Here is a 27,585-nt window from a genome sequence, read left to right on the forward strand (position 1 = left end):
TCTGACATGCTCTTATAGATGCAGTAATAAAGTGGCTAATTCACTCCCGGTCAATGGTAATCATAGAACATTGATGGGGATTATCAATGCTGGTGAAAATATATCAATTTTCTCTTCTTAGAGTTGGTAATTATCTGCTACTTGTATGCTACAATCAGTTCTGCTATAACGTATGTTTCTTCAACTCAAATTGACTTTAACACGATTGAAGAATTTAAACCGTTATTTGCAGAACGTGAACTTTCCTTAGCTGTACTGGTTATAATGCAATTCCGGCCCCATTAATTTAAATGGCATGGCTATTGCACGATTTTCTTATAACACGGGATCACATGAGAATGGAACTATCATGTTATGTCAGAACCGATGGTACAAATGTGAATTATCATCTGACAGCCCAAGCCTGATTGTTATCTACAGCTGGACAAGCATGTGAAGACAGACTGCATTATTATGTGAGACTGTGTGAATGGAACTGAAGATGCACAATCATCAGTGACATTCCCATTGCTGACCTTATGTTTGAGTGAAGGTCATTGATGAAGCAACTAAAGATGGTTTAACTTAGGACCCTATGCTAATCAACTCCTATAATGATGCCCTGTGGCTGAGATAATTGCACTCCATTCAGATTGTTTTGTACTCGATATGAATCCAGTCAATGGAGACTATTCACCTCGTTACCATTTATTTTACTAGAGCACCTTGATGCCAGGAGAAAGTGAGGACTGCAGATGCTGGAGATCAGAGCTGAAAAATGTGTTGCTGGAAAAGCGCAGCAGGTCAGGCAGCATCCAAGGAGCAGGAGAATCGACATTTCGAGCATAAGCCCTTCTTCACGAATGATTCCTGAAGAAGGGCTTACGCCCGAAACATCGATTCTCCTGCTCCTTGGATGCTGCCTGACCTGCTGCGCTTTTCCAGCAACACAATTTTCACCTTGCTGCCACCCAATCAAATACTGCATTTTTGTCAAAAACAGTTACTCCTTCTCTGCTCTAGAATTTAAGTCTTTTGACCAAGCTTTCAGTAAGAAACCAAGCATTGTATGCATTAATGAGCAACGGAATTGGATAAATATTGGGCAGGAAGAGGTGATCGGTCTCACAGAAATCACTGATGAAAATAAACTGCCATTTATTTAGAATTTAAAACCTGCGTTAATGGGTACAATTTGCAGGAAAACAAGCAATAGCAACAGCGCTGTACTGAGAAGCAGGTGATTGCCAAAAAGGGAGAAGTAAAGTACAAAAGCTTAGTAGTAGGACAAACAATCATCAGTACCCTCTGAAAAATAAATTCTGGCTGATAGGATAAGGGAGAAAAATCAAATGCGATGGCTCTGAGAGAGAGAAAATCAAAGCATCCAGAAGCCATGGTTCATGATAGTATGAACTATTCTAAAGAATACATTTGAGGCCCTGAAAAAGTTATTTCAAGAATTAGGAGAAAGATGAAAAATAATACTTTAAGATTAGCGGATGAGTCAAAACATCATTATACCACATTCCAATTTAAGATAAAAATTTATTTTTTCTTAACATATGCAACAACACAAAGAGAGACATTTAGCTTTATGGTATCCTGTCAGTGCTTAGATAGAAGCTTTACTATTAATGGTATAAACTTACCTCTGTGTACTCATCAAATGAATGTTCTTCTTCCATGAATTCCTGTATACGTTCATTGGCAGTTCCATTTATTAGCCAGTCATAATTTTGAACTGTGGAAAGGGATGTAGAATATTCATGAAAATAATATTACACCCTGATTTATAAAATTATTGTTCACTTAAAGTGCCTTTTTAAGTGATAAAGATTAAGTCACCGTAGTCTTACCAGACTATAGGGCTGTTCTCTCATTTGAGAGAGACAACTGATGATTGTCACCATGCCTCAGACAAAGGAAGAGGGTGAGAAGGAGAGTCCTTCATAATAACCCCAACTTATGTTGGTATTAAACCAACACTGTTAACATCATTCACCAACTATCCAGGCAACTGAGCCAAACAAGGCTCAATTTTACTTTAAAGTAGACTATTTGAACTGATAAAACAGAATTTAGGCTATACTTAAGTACAAGGCTTCTTCAATTTATATTCAAAGAGATTTATTCCAATTATCCGCAGAGCTTGAAAATTACTATGAATATGAACAATTAAGACCATGTTTTGCTGTGAAAATAAAACCAAGGCAAACAATACTGACGATAACAGTTTCTAGGTCACAGACACAGTCTAACATCCAAAATTCTTGCTGGTAGGATAAGGGATCAAAAGTTGAATTTCCCTGCTCCTCCAAAAGCTTAAGAACAGCAATTCACTAGATTACTCAGCATTTAAGTCTAAGATTGCTGTACTTATTAGATATCTATGCCCTAAACTTGCAAGAAAATATTAATGCTTATCCAATTCACTGTGCTGTCCTTTTTTATTAAGTAAGTCTTAATTACTGCTTTCCAGACCAGTACTGAGGGAGTACAGTACTGTGAGAGATGCTGTCTTTCCAATGAGGCACTAAACCAAGGCTCTATCTGTATGTCTGTTACCTGTAAAATCCTATGGCACTTTTCTGAAGAACAGTAAACAACTCATTCCCAGCGTCCTAGCCAATATTTATCCATCAATCAAAATCACAAAAATAGATTATCAGCTCATTCCCATAATGCTATTTGTGCGATTCCAGTATTGACAGTGCTACAAAATATTTTCAGGCACAGAAATAGTATGCACTGAGGTGAAAATTTGTTTTCATCTTTGAACCAAGGCACAAACATAGAGCCATGCTTGTTTTTGATTTTTCTAACATAACATGGATGATATTGAAAGTAAGCAAAATTCAATTTACATTCAATGTTGTGATTTGGCCTATATTATTTTTTGACTTGTACCCAACTTATTGAAAACTCTGACTTTAAATGATGCATTGTCTCAACCTACATAATAGAACTATCTGATACTGAAAGTGAATACATTTATTTAACTGAGAATAACAGGAATAGGAGCAGGAGTAGACCATGTGTCCCCTCAAACTTGCTCCATCATTCAATATGTTCATGGCTGATCTGTTCATACCCTTGACTCCACCTTTCTGCTATGCACCCATTATCATCAATTCCTTTGCCTAGAAAGTATTCAGTCGCCTTACCTGAAATTCCTTCAATGTATACGACCAACTCTGAATGCATTGCTCTGTCTGTGATCTAACTAATGTCTTGTAACAGCTGCACCAAGGTTCGATATTTATATACTTCATACTTTTTGCAGTAAAAGCTAAAATTCCATTTGCCTTCTAATTATTTGTTGTACTTGCATGTTAATAAATTTTGCAATTGTACAGGGCCTTAGTGAGACCAAACCTAGAATATTGTGTGCAGTTTTGGCCTTTTTAATCCAGGAAGGATGTTTTGGTGATGGAGGGAGTGCACAAAGGTTTAAAAGACTGATATTTGGGATGGCAAGATTGAGGTATGAAGAAAAATTGAATCAGCTAGGACCATATTCACGGGTTTAGAAGAATGAGGTGGCATCTCAGAAACTGAGAAAATTCTAACAAGACGAGATAGGGAACACAAGAAGGATGTTCCTGATGACCAGAAAGTCCAGAATCAGGGGACAAAGTTTAGGAATACAAGATATGACATTCATAACTGGGTTGAGGAGAAATGTCTTTACTCAGAGAGTGATGACCCTATGGAATTCTCTGCAACTGAAATCTGTTGAGGACAAAATATTGAATATTTTTGAAAAAAAGAGATATAGTGCTAAGTGCCAAAAGGATCAAAGGGTATGGGAGAAAGCTGATTCAGGAGACTGTTTTGGTGATCAGCCATGATTATAATGGATGGCAGAGCAGGCTCCTATTTTCTATATTTTTAACACTTTGTGACACATATCATGATGTGATATATATTATTTAATTTGTTTTACAATCTGGATTTTGAACTAGTGGCATGTGGGTTTTGGTCTGTATGTATGTGGGGACTTAATAATTAACTTGCTAGCAGTTCTGGAACCATTAATTGCTTTAAACGAGTATGAGAGAGAGGGTTCCTGCAGTAATAATGGGAACTTGGTTGTAATGTGAGAGCTTTAATGATTGGACAGAGTAAATATGGAAAAGCATTAACCGGAATGAAAAATGATTTTTTTTTCACTTAGGGGAGAAGCCCATTGCTTTAAGTGGCAGTTTGTACATGTCCTGGTTAGATTTAGATATAAGCACCTGTTTCTTCTGAGAAAAGGAGATAGTCCAGAACAGTTAGGAAAAATGGTTTAGTTGAAAGTTCCAGATCAGAAGTGTTTGGTTAGAATCCTGAAAGAGTTACTTGAAACTGAGACAGTTATTCTGTCAGTTATCAAGGAAGAGGCTATCAAATCTTTAAGCCCAGGAATTGAAAGGAACAAATAGATATGATAGAGAAAGGAACTCCCTCTGGTATTTCAACACAGTAATGTGATGGTATTGGGATAGTTGGAATTGAATTTTATCTTCTATCTTATCTTTATTTCTGCTCCATAATAAACTTATGTTTTATTCTTAAAACCAAATCTGTAACATTGTGAGTTTGTGTTTCAGTGAAATACCATCTCGTTAAATAAAAACAAAATAAAACAAAACATGATCAATCAATCCAGACTTCAGTCTGGGATTTGACTTGTCTGTTAATAACATCAACCAAGTTCATAATAATGTGAGGATACCTAGGTCTCTAGGTACTACTGTTTAGTATGCTGCCATCTCTTTCCATTCACATTATATTCTGCTTTCCCATCAAAGAGGATAGCTTCACATTTTCCCAGAATGTACTCCATCAGCCATTTTTTGTCCACTCATTTAACCCACCTATATACAGACAATGAGCAAAACTAATGTCATTTACAAAATACCGTGCAAGGACTGTAACAAACACTACATTGGACAAACAAGCAGAAAGCTAGCCACCAGGATACATGAACACCAACTAGCCATAAAAAGACATGACCCTCTCTGACTAGTATCCTCACATATGGATGAGGAAGGACACCACTTCGACTGGGACAACACATCCATCCTAGGACAAGCCAAACAAAGACATGCATGAGAATTCCTAGAAGCATGGCATTCCATGTGGAACTCTCTCAACAAACACATCGACTTAGACCTCATCTACCACCCCCAAGAAAAGGAACAGGAAGCGACTTCACCACAGGAAATAACATCACCGCAGGAAATGACATCACGAACCTAAAGAAACCCAAACATATAAATAGAAAGCAGGAATTTTCAGCATTGCTTTGCCTGAGGCCCACTGAAGATGTTACCTCGTAGGGTAACAAAATGTTTGGAAATGAACCTTCCAGTTCAGCCAGCAAACCTACATCATTAACCTCAACCTGAGCTACAAAGCTTCTCAAAACTCGCTAAAACCCACCTATATTCCTTTTCAGCCTTTTTGTACCATCCTCACAACTTACCTTCCTTATCCTTATAGCATATGCTTACCATACTGCTGGAAATGAGCAGCTGCTCCTTCAAAGTTAGTTTTAACTGTTTGCTTGAGTGTGGAATGAGCCCAGTTTAGGATATCAGCAGATGGCTTCGCCTTTATGTTCTCAATGTCATCAATGTTACTATCTGAAAGCCAGGACTGCACTGTTTGAACATTCTAAATGATGCAAAACAAGAGACAAAATTAATTATATTATAACTTAGGAACATTAAGGGAAGATTAACTTTTTGTGCTATTTGTAATAAGATTATTTGGGATTAGAGACAGTCCAGAGTTCTTCAGTGGTATCAGACCATAAGAAGCAGGCCATTCAGATCATCAATCCTACTCTGCCATTCAATGAAATCAATGATTGATCTGATAATGCAAAACTCCACTTTCCTGCCTTTACTCCATAATCCTTCATTCCTTTGTTGATTAAAAATCTGCCTACAATGCTTCATCCTCTGCCATTTCCGCCACTTACAAACAGACCCCACCACCAAGGATATATTTCCCTTGCCACCCCAATCTGTGTTCCGTAGAGACCATCCCTCCGTGACTCCCTTGTTAGGTCCACACTCCCCGATCAACCCACCCTCCACTCCCGGCACCTTCCCCTGCCACTGCAAGAAGTGCAAAACCTGCAACCACACCTCCCCTCTCACTTCGTCCAAGGTCCCAAAGGAGCCTTCCACATTCGACAGAGATTTACCTGTATTTGCACACATGTCAACTACTGTGTCCATTGTTCTCAATGTGGTTTCCTCTATATTGGAGAGACAGGACGTCAACTTGCAGAACATTTCAGAAAACATCTCTGGGACACATGCACTAAACAACTCCACCACCCTGTGGGCGAATACTTTAACTCCCCCCTCCCACTTCACCAAGGACATGTAAGTCCTGGGCCTCCTCCACCGCCAAACTCTAGCCACCTGACAAATGGAGGAAGAATGCCTCATCTTCCGCCTTGGGAACCTCCAACCACACGGGATCAATGTGGATTTCACCAGTTTCCTCATTTCTCCTTCCTCACCTCATCCAAACTTCCAACTTGGCACGGTCCTCTGGAACTGTCCTACCTGTCCATCTTCCTTCCCACCCATCCGCTCTACCCTCCTTTCCAACCTATCAACTTCACCCCCCACCTTCATCTACCTATCGCATCCCCAGCTACCTTCCCCCCAGCTCCATGTCCCCTCCCATTTATCTCTCAACCCCCTTGGGCCACCCCTCATTCCAGATAAAGAGCTTATGCTTGAAATGTCGACTCTCCTGCTCCTCAGATGCTGCCTGACCGCTGTGCTTTTCCAGCACCACACTCTTGCATTTCATTATTGTATATTTCCAATTATTTACAGATTTATAGCTTCTTATATAAATTTAAGCATTCTTAAAATATATTTACTGTAAAATAATCTACAATTAAGGTAAAATTTGACTTCAACAAGGTCACTAAACAAATGGTAATGGATCTGACATCTGTTACGCATTCTTATTGCGAAAACAAATAAATTTACATGTACAGTACAAATCTTTAAATGTTTTCAGGCAGATGAGTTTATATTTCAGAAAGAAGTTACCTGCATGGCATCTTCTATTTTAGAAATCACAAAGAGTACCGTCTCCTCTAGGTCTGAAAATGTAGGATAGAACTCCATTCTATCTTCATCAAATACTAGTTCCATTTTAAAAAGGGGCATCTCATATTTTTCTTCTTCATCAAAAAGCTTTATGTAGGCCTTTATTGTCCTTCCAAGAAATTCTTGCAACTTTAATAGTAAGAACAAAACATTAAGTACCCTCCTCCGATCCAATCACATCACCTCTTTAGAAAAATTGAATATTATCATCAATTTTCATATTGCACTTGAATTGCTACAAGTTAACTATAATAGAGGGTTTTATTTGCCAATTTTGAAATATAATTGGTTGTTCTTCATTTGTAAATTTATGTTTTAACTTGAAGAAATTTTGACATGTGGATGGATATAAATAATGTAGATGCTTACATGCAATGAATTTTGGTGAAAACATGGAACAAAAGTCAAATGAATTTTTTTGAGGAATAAGTTCATGTGCATGGAGCCACTTTTTGAATTGTCAAAGAGGACTGGGAAATTTAAAAAAAAAGATGATCCAAAAATAATAAAGAGACAGAAAATAACCTTTGAGGGTAACCATGCAGATAATATCACGACAGACAGTAATATTCTCTACAAATACATAGAAAGGAAGAGTGAAGTCAAAGTTAACATAGACCCCTCAGCGAATGAGGCCGAGGAAAAACAATAGGGAACCAGGAAATGGCAGAGAAGTTGAACAAATATCTTGCTCCAGCCCTCACAGTTGAAGACACCAACAGCCCTCCAAATTTACTCGATACTCAGCTAGAAAAGGAGGAGTACAAATAGGTACAATAAATATCACAAAGGAAAAGGTGTTTGGAAAACTAATGAGGCTAAAAACCAAGAAGTCCCCTGGACCAGATCTGATGTATAGAAACTTGGAAAACAGGATCAAGAATAAACCATTCGCCGCCCCCCCTCCCCCCCCCCCATTACCCCAAGCCCGCTCTGTTGTGAGTAATGAAGATGCAATTCGTAGTAACATCACAGCTATAATACTGAAGTATTTTAGCTATTTTCTTACCTTGACAGCTCCATTTAGATCATTTTTGTTTGCATAGCAATCATGTCTATATGGCAACACCATTGACATGGATATCCTCACAGATCTCTTCTCATTATTTCCTTATTAAAGTCTGTAGAGCTTCCTTATTAAAGTTTGCAGAGTTTCCTGACCCAAGGTGAAAGAAGGATAATTCCCTCCGGCAGCAAGGCTTCCAGTGTAGCACTGGAGAATCTGTTCCCCATTCTCACCTTGCTTCAACTAATATTTCCAAGTGTTACATTACAGGTTTTTGTGACTGCCTGACATTGCCCTCTCGACAACAGGTGTAAGATAATGAAAAGTGCAAGAAGGGCTGTTTGCACTAAAGAACATTATAAACAATAGACAATATGGAATTTCTCACATCAGTGGTAGGGTAACTATTAGAGAAAATTCTGAAGGAGAGAATTAACATCCACTTGGGAAAGCATATTGTTAATTAGGGATAGTCAGCAATGGCTTTATCAGAGGGAGGTCATGCCTCACAAATTTGTTGGAACCTTTCAAAAATGTGACCAATTGCAAGGTCAGTTGATTAGGATTTTAACAAAGCTTTTTCAAGCTTGCACATAGAAGACTGATTGAGAAGGTTAAAGCACATGGAATTCAGGAAAATTTGACAAGATGAATCAGAAACTGACTTAGTAATAGGACACAAAGGATAGTGTTAGAAGGCAGTTTGAGTGACTGGAGGCCGGTGTCTAGCGGTGTACCACAAAGATCAGTCATTGGATCCGTATTATTTCTGTGCTGTAGACCTCTATAATTGTCTATCCATAGAACTTCCAACATTGTAATTCATACTTGTGATAAAGTCAGTTTTATTCTGTGTTTTAGGCTGCTAACTGTAAAGAGTTAATTAACTGAAAACGGACTTAGGCACACAATGATTATACAATTGATCCTGCTTAGAATCAATAATAGGTCCTGTTTTCAATGAGTTTTCAATGTTTTCAATGGGTCATTCAAAAATTCAAAAGGGTCACTGAACAATTAACTGGTCAGAGGCAGTTGAAGCGAAAGTTTGCTATCTTTGAGCTTTTGGTCAATCAGGTGCTTAAAAGCAGGGTAAGAGCTTCATACTAGCAGAGGTCAATAGTTTGTAGTCTCCAGGTAGTCACACTCAGAATAAGCCCCGAGGCTCAGATAAATTGCTAGAAGATCACAGAAACACCCTTGGAGAAGCATGTAAATCAGGTGTCTCCATACAGCAAGTGTTGGTGGTGGTTTTGAGGAGCTGGAGTTCACTGAAGTCCCAGGAACTGGATAGTAGATGCTAAGGAGATTTAAGGAAGCTCATAAGCACTATATGTTTAGTGTAACTGGAGGACTGAAATTTAGAGAAACTCAGGGAGAATGCCAGCTCAGTGAAGCTATCTGCCTGAAAAAGAGCTAGAACTGTGCTGTGAGTAGGTGCTGGAGCATATCTTTGAGGATGCAGAGGAGTGGAGTTCCAGGAAAAGAGATTCAATCACTGGCAGATGGGCAGTTGCTCAGACATATTATGGCACAGTGATTTTGAGTGAATTTCAAGACTACATCTTTGAAAGTGAAGAATTGAAAACCTCTGTAAAAGAGGTAATTTTTAATAAGATCTATTTTGCATCTGCTATTTGATGTATACTTTGAGATGTTGGGCTACTGTTTGTTTGTTAATGTTTATTTACCTCATCTTAATTCTGAATATTGGAGTATAAATTGTCAATGTAGGTTGGTTTATTTTTCTAATCTTATATAGTGAAGTTTCATTGTTTGTTCAAAACTATGGAATATTGTGGCTTTACTCTTTTAGGACATACTGGAAACTTAAACATTGTCTACTTTAAATTATTACAAACTTCATTAACTTGTAACTAATCACTCAACACACACGATCAGCTATTCTACCATGTTGGTTTTTTCATGCTGCTCAACATCATATTGTGCTGAGCATGGTCAGCACATAGGAGGTGAAGTACTGAGATAAAATGGAAAATTAGGTGCAGTATGCACTTCAGGAAATTAATCCACGTTTACAAATTTCCATTTAAATGCTGCCAGCTTGTGCTCTTAAACACCACCTCCAGCCAGAATTCCGCTATCAAGTAATGGCAAAAATAGTGATGCGGTATTGTTTAGTTTCTAGACCACTATCCATTGAAAGCTTGGAGTTATTTTGGACACATGAGTAGCAAAATTAAAACTACATCCATGCATTAAAAAGTTACAAAAAATAAAAGTTTGTTGCAATAGCTCAGACCAGGAGATAAAAATTAGTTGGGCTTATGAATCCCAGCAGTTCATGATAACATTGAGATTTAGTCAAGGAATGGAATTATATTTCTATTAGATATGAGGCTCCATTGTTTAAATAGTACAAAATAAAACATTGAGACTAAAACCTGGGACTTTATGTTCAGGCCCTGCTAGAGTTGGAAGATGGATGCTGAAAATGTGTTGCTGGAAAAGCGCAGCAGGTCAGGCAGCATCCAGGGAACAGGAGAATCGACGTTTCGGGCATAAGCCCTTCTTCCTGAAGAAGGGCTTATGCCCGAAACGTCGATTCTCCTGTTCCCTGGATGCTGCCTGACCTGCTGCGCTTTTCCAGCAACACATTTTCAGCTCTGATCTCCAGCATCTGCAGACCTCACATTCTCCTTGGAAGATGGATGGGATGGGAGATGAAAATACAGGCTTCAGTAAGTTTGTCAGTTCCCCAGCTCCATCCCACACCCTTTCTGAGGGTTGGGATGTGGCTGAGGCAGGATTATCCACAACACACAGCAAGTAACTAAGCCAATTAACTGAGAGTTTGTTAAGGCCAATTTAAGATCAACAACTGGCATTTTCTAGTTGGTATGCGGGTTCTCACAAATGGCAACTTTCAATTTAGATGCCCAGCTGAGACAGCATCAGAGCAACCACTATTCTGGACAGACCCTTTTCCTCCTTGTCTGGATGCTACAGGCTGCCATGTAAAGGTCTTCCCCCTCTCCCAAACAGCCCACAGCTTTGTCCTGACTACAAAGCCATTTTTTAGTTCACAATCAAAGAGTTTGGAGAGAGGCAGCTTCCATTTTAATGCCTGCCACCTTTTCTTATTCTCCACTGCAGACTGCTGCTCCCTTCAAGCTGTAAGACATTTGACTAGTCCTCCAGTTTTGAGAGCCTGCCCACCATCTCTAATTGGAGATAGGCCCACCATCTAGCAAATAATTTGCTGCCAGGAAAAATGACAACATTTCCCATACAGAGTAGGCTACTAATCCACATTTCAGGGTTAAGAAGCCTGCAGGGAAAATTCTATCCTGGAGTCTAAGTACCTGATTGCTGCAACTATTTTAAGAATGATTAAGCATTAGAATACTAAGAAATGTATGCCACAGCTATTCTAAAGTAACTCATTCTGTTATGAACTGAGCCGATAAATATATTGCTCCTCTGGTGAACCATTCATTGGCTTTGTGATTTTGTTTTAGTATTATTCATTCAAGAGATACAGGTTCACTGGCTGGGCTTGAGAAGATTGTAGTGATTCGCCTTCTTGATCAGTTGAAGTCCATTTGATGTAGGTGAGTTCCAGACTTTGATCCAGCAACAATGAAGTAACAACAATATATTTCCAAGTCAGAAATGGTAAGTGGCTTGGAGAGGGACTTGCAGGTGGCTGTCATGCCATGTAACCATGGACCTTGTCCTTCTAAGATGATAGTGGTTTTGGGTTGCATGTTGTAGATATTAAACTACTGTGAAATCCCACATAAATCACAATATTGTCTTACCTGATTACCTATTAGTACGTTAGCACTGGAGTAGAAACAATCAATTTTCTCAGCTTTAATGTCCTTTGTCTTCTCTTTGTCAGTTAAAAGACTGAGAACTTTGGGGTACCATGTAGTCATAATCTTTTTTTCCATTTTCCCATGCTCTATCACGACATTATTCTTGAATGTTTCACATTCAATTGGTCCTTTCGATCTAAGTCATGAATGAGAAATAAAGTTCAGTTAATTAGGTAACAATCATCAATTTTATTTACAAGAAAATACTGAAATATGCTGATAATCCAATATGCTCTGCCATGTGGTCCTTGAATTCCTGCTAAGTTGGCCACAATAAAAATCTCTACCGTTGGTGAGGTCAAAATTGTAGGACAGATACTTCTTTGTTTAGAAGAGGAGTGCAGAGAGCTGAAAGTTAGCAGAAGATTTACTCGTGGTGCTATCACACACTTTTCAATAATCTGCTCGACGGTATCTTTACAGAAGAATAAGGAAATCATAAACTCAACTCAATCTTTAGAAATGGTGTGTAATTCATGCTTGGTGGAAAAAAAGAAATGATTACAAATCAATGAGTTCATTCAGCAAAAGAACTCTACTGAGATGTTTTATCAAACCAATGTTTTCATTAAAGAAGCACTCTTGCATTACATTCATTAAAAACCTAGCTAAATCTGGAATGTCAATCTGCATACCATTGGCTATTGCAGAGCCCAAGTAGTAGGGAAAAATCGTGGTAGCATCACAATAGTAATTCAGCATTCCATATTAATCTGCTGGGGAGATAATGGCAACTGGTGAAATTTACATTCAATTAGTAAATTTGGAATATAAAGCTAGTCTCAGTAATGGTGACCAGGAAATGGTTTTTGTAGAAAAACCTTTGGTTCATACTGCTATTTAGGGATGTAATCTTGCATCCTTGCTTAGTCTGGTTTACATGTGACTCCAGACCCACAACAATATCATTGACTCTTAAGTGTCCTCTGAAATGGCTTAGCAAGTCTTCCAGAGATCAATGACAATTAGGGCTGGGCAAAAAAAATTGAGTAATGCCATTCCATGAAAATGTATTTTAAGAAGTATGAATACAGTGATTTTAGAATAATATTTCAACAGAACTTTGAATTTCACCGCTGTTTTATTTTTCACAGGTTAATCTTTATAATATTCAAAGAAAAGGGAAAATTGTAACATAGGAAATAAAGTTGGCCCGAGAAGAATCAAGGTAAATGTTAGCAAACTGGCATGGATTTTGGAAACGCATAACCAGTCAGGCAGCATCCGAGGAACCGGAGTGTTGACATTTCGAGAATAAGCTCTTGATCAGGAAGAGTTTATACTCAAATTGTTGACTCTCCTGCTCCTCGGATGCTGCCTGACTGGCTGTGCTTTTCCAACACCACACTTGCTGACTCTGATCTCCAGCATCTGCAGTCCTCACTTTCTCCTGCCATGGATTTTACCTTAATTGATAATATTGTTAGAAATGTTAGATAGCGGAAGTTGTAGTTTGGCTATCTAACCATTGGTTAAGGTCCTAATCTAAGTAGTCTCGAAGGAAAGATGCATTATTCAAAATATCATAACAGTTTGCTTATTGATATTAAAAAAGTGCTACAAAAATGCAGCACATCAGCAGAATGTAGGGAGAAAAACTGAGTTAACATATGATTCCAATATATTCTAAAGAAGAACCATACCTTAATAGATTTCATTCTGTTCTCAAATTCATTTGTGAAATGGAGCAAACTAGCTGCTCTTCATCATCGTGCGAGGTGAAAAGTTTGCCAAGGGGTTTTCTGTTACTATCTACCATAAGTCTATATTCTCTAGCAAATACATATTGGCAATTATTTAGCAAAAATTTCAAGTAATGCCATTGAAATAAAGATTAGCAAATAAATAAATACAGTTCCAGTTGCTTCAAGGTCAGATTTATCTGCAACTCCTTAAATAGGGCTCAAGCCATGTAGTCCTTGTGCATTGATGCTGAGATAGGAAGTATCTAATGTATTTTGTGCAACAGTGGTTACCCTGATCAAATCATGACTCTTTGTATATCACACAAGTTCATGAAACAAGTCTAAAGCTCCCACTTTTGGCCTAGTAAGCTATCTATTCTACCTCAGACTATCCGGAAAGGGAAGATGACAATAATTAATGCAAACCATCTCATGCCGCTACTTTGTAGTAAACCCATGAGCACACACAGCACCTTTCTATTAAGCCAAAAAGATGTTCTGCCTTCCACACAAATGAGTGATATGGTAGATGAACTTTAGTTCTAGTGTAATGCCAAGTATGTGGATTATCTGTCCCAATGATTATTGGACTTTATCAAAAAACATATTCCATTGAATTTTTGCAGCAAGCAATGAGCTAACTGTTTTCAACCATGCTATGATGGCAAAATTCAGATCATATTGTACAAAAACAGGTGTGATCCTGCTACTGAATGACATTTACTAAATAATCCTAACTGTCCTAACAATTACACTAGAACCAAATTTAAGATTTTAAAGGCCTGATGTATGATTCATATTTGCACATTTTCTATTCAGACAATAGATGCAGCTTTATTAGTTGGGTCCGAATTAATTGTCCATTGCTCAGTGTCTTTTTAGAAAATTTAATCATTGGGATTAGGGCGTCACTGGCTAGACCAGAATTTAGCTAGACAAGAATCTCTTTAGACAGCAGTTAAAAGTCAACCACATTAGTGTGGGTCTGGAGTTACATGTAGGCCAGACAAAGTAAGGATGATAATTTCCTTCCTAAAGAACATTAGTGAACCAGATGGGTTTTTTCTGACAATGGTCATCATTAGACTCCTAATTCCACACTTTTATTGAATTTACATTCCACCATCTGCCATGGTGGGATTCAATTTCAGGTCTCTGGGACATTTCCTGGGTCTCTGGATTAACAGTCCAGTGATAATACCACTAGGCCATTACATCCCACCAGAAGATTACATCCCACTAGAAGCTGCTTTCCTGAACTGCTACAGTCCATTTGTTTTTAAGTATAACCAAAATGCTTGTGGGTAATGAAATCCCGAAATTTTACCCAAAGATATTAAAGGAGTGGCAATATATTTCTAAATCAGGATGATGAGTGGTTCAGACGGGAATTTGCAGATACAGGTACTACCAATTATCTGCTACCCTTGCCCTTCCAGATGGAAGTGGTCATGGATTGAAAGGTGCTATCTAAGGAGCCTTGATGAATTTCTACAGTACATCTTGTAGATAGCACGCTATTGTGTGTCAGTGATAGAAGGAGTGAATGTATGTGCATGTGCTGCCAAAACACATGCTGCTCTGTCTAGATGGTGCCAAGATCCTTGAATGTTGGTAGAGCTGAACTTATCCAGGCAAGTGGGGAGTATTCTATCGCACTCCTCTCTTAAGCCTTGTAAATGGTTTTTGGATTCAGGAGGTGAATTACTTCATAGAATCCCCACAGTGTGGAAACAGGCCATTTGGCACAAAAAGTCCACACCAACCCTTTGAACAGCATCCCACTCAGACCCATCTCCTTGCCCTGTCCCTGTAACCATGCATTTCCCACTGCTAACAGCAAGATTCCCAGCTTCTGAACAGTTCTTGTCGCCATAGTATTTATGTAGCTAATCTAGTTCAGTAACATGTCAATTTAAACTCCAAGATATAGATAGTGCAGGATTCAGCAATGAGAATGCTGTTGAATTTCAAGGGGAAATTGTTGAAGTTACATTTGTTCACACTCAGGGCGTTGTTATTTTCAGGCAAAAATAATATGTCCACACATTCTTTCCCACTGCGGAAAGGGCTGTGAAGGTAGCCAATCCCTGCATTCCCATGGCAATGATCTGAGCAAACAAAGTCAACCTTCCTGATTTGAATGTAATCAGTTAACTGAGACAGTTAACAGTTCCTGCTGCATTTTCCTGCTAACCACAGGCTAAACAGCATGCTCGTCACATGCATATTGGTTTCTATCTAAATTTCTTTTTTTCTTGAATTTCAATCCTAAAGAGCACAAAACAAAAAGTGTCAATTTCATGTCTCTTTTTGCAACTTTCCAAACCCCAACCACTTCCATCAAGAAGGACAAGGGGAGCAGATATGTAGGAACACCACCGCCTACAAGTTCCCCTCCAAGCTACTCACCATCTAGACTTGGAAATATATTGCTGTTCCTTCACTGTCACTGAGTCAACATCCTGGAATTCCCTCCCTAAGGGCAGAGTGGCACTATTTACATCACATGGACTGCAGCAGACCACCACCTTCTCAAAGGCAACTCAGGATGGGCAATAAATGTTGACCAGTCAGTGACACCCACATCCCACAAGTAAATAAATAAAACAAGTTCTACACAACGGAGCAATTATTTATAGAAAAATACACAGTAATGAAATTCATTAGTTTCTACAAACTGATTGATTTTAAATCACCCCGTTTGTCAACTGCTGTACTTTTTAACATTCTTGATTTTAGATTTACAAATGCCCTATTATAGAATACTTTACATTAAAAGGTACTTCTTCATACCTGCAGTCAGACACATTCACAAGAAGCAGATTGGAAAAAGTAACATAACCCAAGTCGAGAACTGCCTGCATGACTGGATGAAGGATGTAGAGATTTTTTTTTATCTCTTCTCGAGCTTTCACAAAACTCTCATGCCAAGGTTGAGAGAAGTCCATGCCACTAAACACAGAAATATTAAAGATTCAGTGCACAAAAATAATACATGTTATGGAAAAACACCATAGCTACAAAACCCAGAGGGAAAAATCTCAACTCACACAAATTAATTTCACTATAAGCAATAAGATTCCATGAAATGGGACTGGAAAGTTTGACTAGTAATCAGCTTCTGATCAAAAAAATCAAGCCATGCACATATTTCAATAGCCTTACATATGCCCATATGAATGATTCCTGTTTATATGTAGCCAGATTTTAGCTGTTAAATGGATTTTAAGTAAGTTAAAATCAGGCATTGAGTAGGAATGGGTTGGACATGACTGCAGTGAACAACTGCAGGCTCATTTCTATTTCCAATCTTTAGATGAAAATTAAAGGCCTAATTTAAGATGCCAGAGCAAAGGTGTTTAGGTTATGCTTGCTTCATGAGGTGAGAGGCTGAATTTTACAGGCATCCATCCAGGTGTGTTTTCAGCAAAGGCCTATAAAATAAACAGTAGATTACGTTAGCCTACTGCATCACACCACTTGGCCTACTTCCATAAAGTGGTAGTCAAGCAGAGGTACTGATTTCAGCCTGTCTTATTGCAAAAAAAATTAGTGAATAATTGAGCATGTCAACAAGACTCTGTTCCAAACCTTTTGCTGCCCACACCATAAAACATTTGGTGTGGAATGACATGCTGGAGTTGAAAGGCTTTTTTTCACATCAACTAATTAAAAAAAACAAGAAGAAATGGAATATGTCCTTATACGCATTGGGGGCAAACTCCATTAAGGTGTTATAACCCTTTTTGTCACTTTCTGCCAGTCATCAAAATATACCCACACTTCCAGGCTCCTCAGTCCCATCCATCCAACAATGCTAACTTAACATTCTCTGAGATCCATGTTGTATTCATCCCTGACCTACTTGCATTCACAACTCAGATTGGCAGCAACACACAAGAGTAGACTACCTACCACTAAGAAGTCCAACTCTCACCTCCTTAAGGCTGGCTGCAGTGTGTTATGATTACAGGGCGACCTTGTTTAACATTACTTGGTCTGGGACCAATACTTCTGCAGGGGAGATGGTAAGCAAATCCAAAGGCCACCCTATAAAATTCAGCCTAATGTTTATAATATGACTTCTTGTTTTATTTTCTGTTAACATTTCATGAGACAAGCAACAGAATCATCATAATTATTATCATAGAGAATGAGACTGAGTGTGTTTCTACAACCATGAGTTTGAAGAGTAAGAAGGTCATTAAGAAGAAGAAAAATGCCTGTCTTCCAGCCTATTATTGTTCAGTTGTTACTGCACAGCTGCATTTTCCAAAGAATAGACAACGCTGATGATGATTACAGGTTACCAGACTGCTTTTGTCACCACCACCTTTTCTCGTTATTGGCTCACTGAAAGCTATCACTGATGCTTAGTAATAACTGCAATTTAATGATAGAAGTAGCTGCACTGATGCTTCAAAGTGTTGATGAGCGCAAACTATAGTGTTATTATAGGAATGTAAGCAGTAGGAGCAGAAATAAGTCATTTGGCTCTTGCAGTCTGCTCCACCATTCAATAAGTGTGTGACTAACCTTCTATCTCAACACCAAATTCCTGCATTACCCTCACACCCCCTTAATTCACTTGGTATCCAAAAATCTCTTCACTTTTGTCTTGAATATTCTCTATGGCTGAGCATTCATAGCTGTCAGGGGTATAGAATTCCAAAAACTCAAAAACGTCTGAGTGAAGACATTTCACCTCACCCCAGTCCTAAACAGCTGACTCCTTATGCTCAGCCAACTTGTTATTTAAAACACAAAATATTCGAGCTTTGTTCTGTCAGTTAGTTGTAAGTGTTCTCTTATTACTCTCTGTCTGCTCACCTTAGGAAAGAAAAAGGCAAATGACGCTTAACCACTGCTTTCCATGGACAGAATGAAGACCTTACACCATACCAAAATTCTTACTTTCTGATTCTTATTTCCTAACAATGTAAAGAAAATCATCTAGAAATTAGTTTATGTTTGTTATTAAATATAATTCAAGTCCAGAAACTTGGTGCTGAGAAAGAAGGGTAGCCACAATCTTATAGCTTAATGACATGTGGATCTGTACTTTCTAATCCACTTAGACTGATAAATTGCTTAAAGTCCTTAAAATGTTGGAAGGTAGAATAATCCCAAATAATTTTAGCATCAGCACTTAACCAGTCTGCAAATCCTTCTTCCTATTAAGTCTATGAATGAGTTGAAAATTGGTGCATTAGTTTCTGAATTTAGGTTTTGTAATAGGTATATGTTAATAGATGTAGTTAACTTTGCTCCATGAAATTCATGATTATGCTCATGGTAGACAACCAACCACTTTTCCTGTCTCTGTAATGTAAAACCTCCATGCTTAATGAACTTCTCTATAAGGAAGAATATTCACTTTTTTTTTACAAATGCAGGCAAATAACTTAAATATTAACATTTTAAAAATCCAAAAGTATTCATCTGCTTTAGTAGCAGACCATACTGGTTATACTTACGTGGGTTCCTGTGGAAGAGGTTCAGAGTCTTCATATTCAAGCCCTGTCACTTCTGGCTTTACAAGAACACTTTTCACTAAAGTATATAAATATTGACAACAAGGTGATAACTTTCATTGTATATTCCAAGCTAATTCACCAAGTCTAAAATGAGCAAATATGCAAAAGGTGTGAAATTATTTGTTTTATTTTTCACTATAGAGATATTTGATAGTTTCACTCAAATGAAAAATTTAGAATTGTTACATTGTTTAAGTACTATATTAAATTACATTGCCTCACATATAATGCAATGTAATGGAAACTAGAAGCTCCCAGCTATAATGAAATGGAAATTCCTTCAGAAGAAATTAAAGCAAAGAAAAATAGGAAAACAATGCAAGTTTGAAATTTATCAGTAAATTTTCTTTGTAGACACTGAATAGAACTATTAACAATCAAAACTTGTAAAAAGCTTAACTCAGGCATATAGTTACAGCGTTATTTGATTAGCATTTAGCATTTTAGTTTTCTCTGGACCTTTTTCTCAAAAAGTTAGATTTTTTGTTTCTTCTCATCTTTTCCAATGCCCTTCTAGCCAATGTTAATTTAGCAATATCTCTGCTGACTTAACTATGTTTTCCCCTGTATTCTTTCATATTAATGGAATGTATGAAGTTTCCCATACTGTAAAGATTAATGCAAATTATCTATTTAACTCCTCTGCCATCTTCTTGTTCCCCAGAACTGTCTCTTCAGATTAATTATCTACGAGGCTTTTGCTGGTTTGGACCTCTCTTTTTTTATATATGTAAAGAAGCTCTTATTGTCAGTTTTTATATTCCTTGCTAGTTTAAGCTTGTACTTTATTTTCTCTGTCCTTAGTATCTTTTTAGTCCTTCTTTGCTGGATTCTGAATTTATCTAGTCTTCAGGGCTATCACTGACTTTGACCTTCTTATATGTATTTTCTTTCAGCTTAATACTCTCCTTAACTTCCTTGATTAGCCATGATTAGTTTATCCCTCTGTTAGAATCTTACCGCATATCAAGTTATTTGGTATTAACTGTTCTACCAGTCCATCCTCCATACTTACACCAGCACCACCCCCCACCTGTTCCTCCGCCACATCGATGACTGTATCCCACGAGGAGGCTGAACAGTTCATCAACTTTACCAACACCTTCCACCCCGACCTTAACCTGGACCATCTCGGACACCTCCCTCCCCTTTTTGGACCTCTCCATCACCGTCTCCGGTGACCAACTAACCACAGACATCTACTTCAAGCCCACAGACTCCCAAAGCTACTTGGACTACCCTTCCTCCCACCCTACCTCCTGTAAAAACGCCATCCCTTATTCCCAATTCCTCTGCCTCTGCCACATCTGTTCCCAGGATGACCAATTCCACCTCAAAAAGTCCCAGATCACCTTCTTCTTCCATGGTCACAACTTCCCTTCCCATGTGGTTGTTGATGCCCTTTAGCGTATCTCCTCCACTTCACGCACCACCGCCCTTTAACCCCACCCCTCCCAACGTAACAAAAACAGAACCCCCGGTCCTCACCTTCCATCCCATCAACCACCGCACACATCGCATCATTCTTCACCACTCCCGCCACCTCCAAACAGACCCCACACATGAAGATATATTTCTCTCCCTACCCCTATCAGCATTCCAGAGAGACCATTCCCTCCACAACTCCCCCACCAGCCCACACCCCACTCTTGGCACCTTTCCCTGCCACTGCAAAACAGGTAAAACCTGTGCCCACACCATTCCCCTCATCTCCATCCAAGACCCCAAGGGAACCTTCCACATCCATCAGAAATTTACCTGTACCTGTACCTCTACCAATGTCATCTACTGCATCCGTAACACTCAGTGTAGTCTCTTCTTGCGGATCATTTCAGAGAACATCTCTGGGACTCCCGCACTCCATCAACCCCACCGCCATGTGGCTGAACACTTCAAAATCCCCTCCCACTCCGTCAATAACATGCAGGTCCTGAGCATCCTCCATGGCAAAACCGTTACCACCTGACTCCTGGAGGAAGAATGCCTCATATTCCGCCTTGGGACCCTGCAACCACCCAGGATAAATGTACATTTCACTAGCTTCCTCATTTCCCCTCCTCCCACATTATCCCAATCCCAAGCCTTCAACTCGGCACCATCCTCCAGACCTGTCCATCATTCCCGCCCTCCAACCTATCACCTTCTCCCTCACTTTCATCCACCTATCACTTTCTCAGCTACCTTCCCCCAACCCCACACCCTCTCCTATTTATCTCTCACCTCTGGCCCACAAGCCTCATTCTTGATGAAGGACTTATGCCTGAAATGTCAATTCTCCTGCTCCTCGGATACTGCCTGACCTGCTGTGCTTTCCCAGCAACACACTCTCAACTTCCAAGAGATTATGGACAGTTAATTTATTGGGCTAAAATCTTGGCAGATGGAATATGATGTGGGTAAATGTGAGGTTATGCACTTTAACAGCAATAATAGAAGAGTTGATTATGATTTAATGGAGAAAGACTGCAGATAGATGCAGCACAAAGGGATTTGAGAGTCCTTATGCCTATATCACAAAAATATAGCATACAAATTCAGCAGGCAATAAGGAAGGAAAATGGAATGTCAGCCTTTATTTCAAAGGGAATGGAGAATAAAAGTAGGGATTTGCTTAAACAAGACAAGGCACTACCGAGACCACAGCTGGAATACTGTGAATAATTTTGGGCCCCTAATCTAAAGAAAGGTATAATGGCATTGAAGTCAGTTCACAGAAGGTTCACTCAGTTGATACAAGGCATGAGAAGAGGTTAACTAGGTTGGGCCTGTACTCATTTGAGCTTAGAAGAATGAGAGGCATCCTTAGTGAAACATAGAAGATTATTAGAGGGGTTGACATGGTAGGTGAGAAGAGGGGTCTAGGACTAGAGGATGTAATCTCAGTTGCCCGTTGAAGACAGAGATTAAGGAGGTTTTTTTCTCTGAGGGTAATCAATCTGTGGAACTGTTTACTGCAGGTAGCTGTTGAGGTTGATTCATTTAGTATATTCAAGGCTGAGACAGATAGACTTTTTAATCAGTTAGGAAATCAAGGATTATGGGAATAAGTTAGGAATTAGGAGTTGAAGATTATCAGATTAGCCATGATCTCATTGAATGGCAGAAAAGACTCAATTGCCAAATGAGGTACTTCTGCTTTTACATAATATGGTTTTATGGTCTAAAATGGCTCAATGTACAAGTGTGTATGACACCTGGAGACTACAGGGCTGACAGACAGTCAATTCAACATCAAATAAAAAATGGAAAGGAAAGTAAGAAGGGAAGGAAGCAAAGATATCTGTTTGATTAAATGAGTGAGAAAAAAGACAAAAGAAAAGAGAGAAAATACAAAATATTAAAATATTACATTTATTTAATCTCCCAAAATCATTCACAACATGAAGAAATGAGATTCTACATTTATTATTGATCACTTTCTTGGCAAGAAAGGTTATTTCCTAATTATTAACATCCTCAAAAGGGCGCATATGCTGTTAATGATTAGATTTTAATGCCCAGTACATGTACCACAGACAATGAACAAGCAAATGCAAGAACCTTATCTAAACTCAAGAGATGCCTTTTTCACAAGTCAATGGTGGAGTGGTACAAATTGTCAATGTGGCAATTCACAAAATATAGGTATCTTTTCCTCACTACGAGTTATGATCAATTTCAACATTAATAGTTCCACAGATTTTTCAGAATATTTAAAATTATTTACAAAGATTATGGAGACCAGAAACAGGCCATTTGGCCCAATCAATTCAAGTTGGCATTTGTGTTCTACTTCAGCGTTTTCCTGTCCTATCTGCATTATTCTTTATCTCTCTCATATACTTATCCAATTTCTCTTTCCCTCTGTACTATTTGTCTCATTGTTCCCTCTAGTAGGAAATTCCATATTCTCACCATTTCTGTGTAAAAATGCTTCTTATAATTTCTTACTTTGATTTCTTGATGAGAATCCTATGCTAATAGACTCTACATTTGTTCTTCTACACAGGATTAAATATTATCTCTGTGCCTACTTTAAAATGTCATGTCTTTAAATGTATTAGATTACCTCTTAGTTTTCTCTTGTGAAGAGAACAGAGATAAAGGCCATTCACCCTTCTCTCATATCCATAACCTAGCTGTCTGATTTCATCCTTGAAAATTTATTTTTTACCCTCCAGTCCCTCTATACTCATAATATTGCATTATTTTGTTTGCCAACTGTAATACCTTTTAAATTAAAACATAATCCACTAAACATTCATAAACATTATTTTTAAGCAATGCACCAGCCCAATATATCTTCCTACACGAGTAAAGTCAGTTACAGTAACAAATTTTCTCCCCTTAATGATTTTTTTGAAGATGGCAACCAGTATTGGGGTACGCTTCATTGACACAGATGGGCCTCCACTATCTCTTTCAAGTGGCCAACCTTCACTCAATCAGAAATTCATTTCAAACCATCAGTAAGCTGTATTTTCTATTATCTACAAAATTGAATAATTAAAAGATCTTCAGGATGAATAAATCTTTTGGGTTCAGTTTAGAATAAAAAATACATACCCAGAAATCTCTTCATGCTCTTTTCAAAATCTTCAACGACTTCTTCAAAGAGTTCATTTACAATTATCTCTCTCACCTTTCCTTGTCTCAGTGAGACAGGTACCAGAGTCAGAATAGAGTCTAGCCACTCCTTCTGGATTGGTACTACAGGACTACTCTCCACACAACGCTTCATGAACAGGTAATTTAACTGAAATTACATAAAACTCATTAGAAGGTATAATGAAATTTCAGCAAAGTAATTAAGCTGAAATTTAATTATTTAATTATTTCATCTTGCCATATAAAGTTAATTAATAACAGGGTGTGAGAAGGAATAGAATAAAAATATGAATTATTAATGGTTACAAGTGTTCACAAGAGTTATTGAGAAAATAATTCAGGATTCCAGTCTATCTGTGTCAATGTAGACATATCAAAGTCACCCCAGTGCACTCCTGCAATATGTTTCTTATGCATTCGCTTTCCCAGACTACCTGCTTTTCATCATATGAAGCATGAATGTCAGTTTTTGGATTCACATCAATAATACTTAACTCTAAATTAAAACAAAGAACTGAGGATGCTGGAGATCTGAAACAAACAAAAACAGAAATTGCTGGAGAAAGTTGTAAGGAAGAGTAACAGGACTAAAATTGTTAGCTCTATTGTCTCACAACAGATGTTGCAGACCTTACGACTCTCAACTCAAACCTCTTCTCAGACTCTTAGAATTATTGCTCTCCTGCCATTTGACATGATGATTTCAACAAGCTAGAAATTCCTTTTGATCAATATTGGCAAAACCAAACCCAATCACGACCTTGCCATATACACCAAAGTGTGTTCTGCTTGGGCTGTTGTAACCTTTCAAATTGCATCCTTATCATAAGCCCAAAAGTTGTGTAATTGAAGTTTCTTGGTCCACCCATATATTCACTTTCTCCCTCACATCTGATGTGCCACTGAAACGACTTTATTTTATCTTCAAAATATTATCAGCCTTGTTTTAAAGCCATCTCCATTAAGGATTTAAAACAGAAAATTTTGGTTTCTGTTTTAAAGTTATATTTTTTAGAATTATTATCTTAATTGTTCAATGCTGATTGTTTGTGTTTGATTTCTTATTCTTTCCACTCCAGAATCAATTAGAATTCTTTCATCTTCTGGAATTCCTCTTCCAACATCTCAAATTTGTCATAGTTTCACTGTTTTTAAATGCCTTCAAAAGAATCTTCTTTTCAACTTTACTTATTAAATAATTGCTTGGTGGTACAAATTGTACCTATTGTTATAAAGAGATAAAAGTTGAAGATTTTCATCTTACACTCATCAGGACTATGATGGAAGAAAGAGCTTGAAATAAAAGACACCACTGTATGCAGCATGAAAAGAGGGTGCTGACTTGTTGGATCTTCATTGGCATGGAACAATCAACTGTCAGTCTTAGTTCTCAGACCAGGCGGGTCAATTACTCAGAGTGTTGTCATGGGAATGCAGCAAAGATTGACTATCTCTGTGATCATGTTTATCCTTCTAATGAAAAAGATAAAAGGTGCATTGGGCATCATTCAGGGCCAAAGTAATGGGCATAGCTCTTTCATGAGTTTGCATGATATATAGCAAGTGAAGATTTGATCAGGGTAACCATCATCATGGAGGATAGATCTTAAATGCCTTACCTTAGCATTGCAAGGTGAGAGGCAGCCCAGTCTACCTCAGATTACCCTGGAAAGGGAAGATGTTTCAAATAGTTGAACAGCAGGTGAGCCTCACAGTGCTACCTTATAACAAAGCCACAAGTTATTCTCTTCACAAACAGTATGCTATCATTCAGCCAACTAGAATGAGTAATGTGGTGTATGAGTTTTAGTGCCAGTGTGATGCCAAGTACATAGGCTATTTGAGCTAACAATTGGCAGACCATATCAAGCAACACGTCCCATTGACCATTCACAGCAGATTTTGCTCAACTTGGCTGTGCTTGTAACTCACAGAACACCATGTCCAATATTAGACAGCACTTATTAAATAAACTAGAGTACGCTAAGTATTACACCACAAGTCAATTTAAGATGATCAGTCGGACTCACAGTGAAAGAAAGCATGAGAAATTACATATATTAATACACAGAAAAATGTGTTACGTAGACAAAAGGAACTTGGACCTGCATTGCATCTTTGTCATCAGGGAAAAAGGAGTCATGGAGACTACAAATCTCTGCACTCCTTTAGGCACTGGCATAGTGATACTGTAACTGGACTAGTAATCCAGAGACTCAAAATGTTTGGGGACTCTAGGTTTGAATCTGGCAAATGGTAGAATGTGAAAAGAATAAGATCCAAAATTAAAAGTTGAACAATGACCATGAAATCATTGTTGAGTGTCGCAAAAACTCATCTGGTTCACAAATATCCTTTCAGGAGCAACATCTGGATTCCTTAACTGGTCCAGCTTACACGTGAGTCCAAACCCAATGTTGACTCTGAATTGCCCTCAGAAATTGCCAGTAAGACACTTAATTGTATTAAACCACCACAAAGCCTCAAAAAAGGACTGAAACCATACAGAGCACCTGGTACAAAGCTAGGCATTGAAAACAACAATGACAAATTTAGTACTTCCAACCTAACAAAGTCCTTCTTAGCAACATCTAGGCATTAGTACCAAAATTCTGAGAGCTGTCACAAAAGCTAGTTAAGCAACAGCCTGACATAGCCATACTCGCAAAATGTCCCAGACAAAACCTGACCATCCCTGGGTATGCCCTGTCACTCCAGAGGGTAAACCCAGCAGAGGTGCCAGAACTGTGAAATACAGTTAAAAGGGTGTTGCCCTTGGAGTTGTCTACAATGAATCAGACCCTATGAAGTTTCATGTCATCAGGTCAAAAATATAAAAGGAAACATTCTTCTGATTACCATATATCGTACCTGCTGGGCTGGTGAAACAGTATTCCTCCATTTTGAACATTATCTGGAGGAGGCACGAAGGGTGGCAAAGACACAACGTGTACTCAAGATCAGGGACTTCAATGTTCATCACGAAAACAGGTTCCACAGGACCATTGCTGACCAAGCTGGTCAAGTCTTGAAGGACATAGCTGTTAGGCTGGATCTACAGCGGGCCATGAGTGAACCAGTAAGGAAAAACATACTTCATCTCATCCTCATCAATCTGCTACACAGATGCATCTGACTATGACAGTATTAGTAGGAGTGACCACTTCATAATCCTTATGAAGAGGAAATCCCATCTTCAGTCTGAGGATGCTCTCTATCATGTTGTGTAAAACTATCAGCATGCTAGAGGAAACAAATTTTGAACAGATTTAGTAAATGACAAGACTGGAATCCATGAAGCTCTGTGGGACATCAGCAACGGCAGAATTGTGGTCAAACACAATCTATAATCTTATGACCCAGCATGTCTCCCAATCTGCCATTACCATTCAGCTTTGTTCAATGAACAGTGTAGGAGAACAGGCCAGGTACTGCATCACATATATAAAGATCACACATCACATATAAAAATACATCAAAGGACAATTTGGATGACAAACAGCATTAGCAGCAAGTGACAAACAGTGCTAGGAAAATCCACAACCAAAGGATTAGATCTAAAGTCTACAATCCTGCCTTTGCAGTTGTAACCAGTGATGGGCAATTAAACAACTAACTGGAGGAAGGGGGTTCACAAATATTCCCTTCCCCAATTATGGCAAAGCCCAGCACATCAGAGTAAAAGGTAAAGCTGAAGCATTTGTAACATCTAATTCAGATGGAAGTGACAGGTGAGTGATTCATCTCAGCCTCTAGCATACATGCCCATCATCACAAATGCCAGTTGTCAGCCAATTCAATTAATGC

The 27,585-nt window shown here is 38.4% G+C and overlaps 1 protein-coding gene across 2 annotated transcripts in view; it reads right to left on the bottom strand.

The window, feature by feature from the left end:
- Positions 1-27,585, bottom strand: part of dnah12 (dynein, axonemal, heavy chain 12) — a 284,710-nt gene that overhangs the window by 241,827 nt on the left and 15,298 nt on the right. The window contains exons 5-11 of one of the 2 annotated variants that reach the window (XM_043708118.2): positions 23,737-23,926; positions 19,132-19,207; positions 16,448-16,606; positions 11,907-12,102; positions 7,056-7,244; positions 5,484-5,646; positions 1,632-1,723 (exon numbers count right to left, since the gene is read on the bottom strand). In XM_043708118.2, coding sequence (XP_043564053.1) covers positions 1,632-1,723; positions 5,484-5,646; positions 7,056-7,244; positions 11,907-12,102; positions 16,448-16,606; positions 19,132-19,207; positions 23,737-23,926 — 1,065 coding nt within the window. The remainder of the gene's footprint in view (positions 1-1,631; positions 1,724-5,483; positions 5,647-7,055; positions 7,245-11,906; positions 12,103-16,447; positions 16,607-19,131; positions 19,208-23,736; positions 23,927-27,585) is intronic. The other variant, XM_087994328.1, reaches the window with a different exon arrangement.

This window comes from Chiloscyllium plagiosum, unplaced genomic scaffold (genome assembly GCF_037043375.1).
Source record: "Chiloscyllium plagiosum isolate Xiang-an unplaced genomic scaffold, Cpla_swu_hap1 HiC_scaffold_14, whole genome shotgun sequence".
NCBI lineage: Eukaryota > Metazoa > Chordata > Chondrichthyes > Orectolobiformes > Hemiscylliidae > Chiloscyllium > Chiloscyllium plagiosum.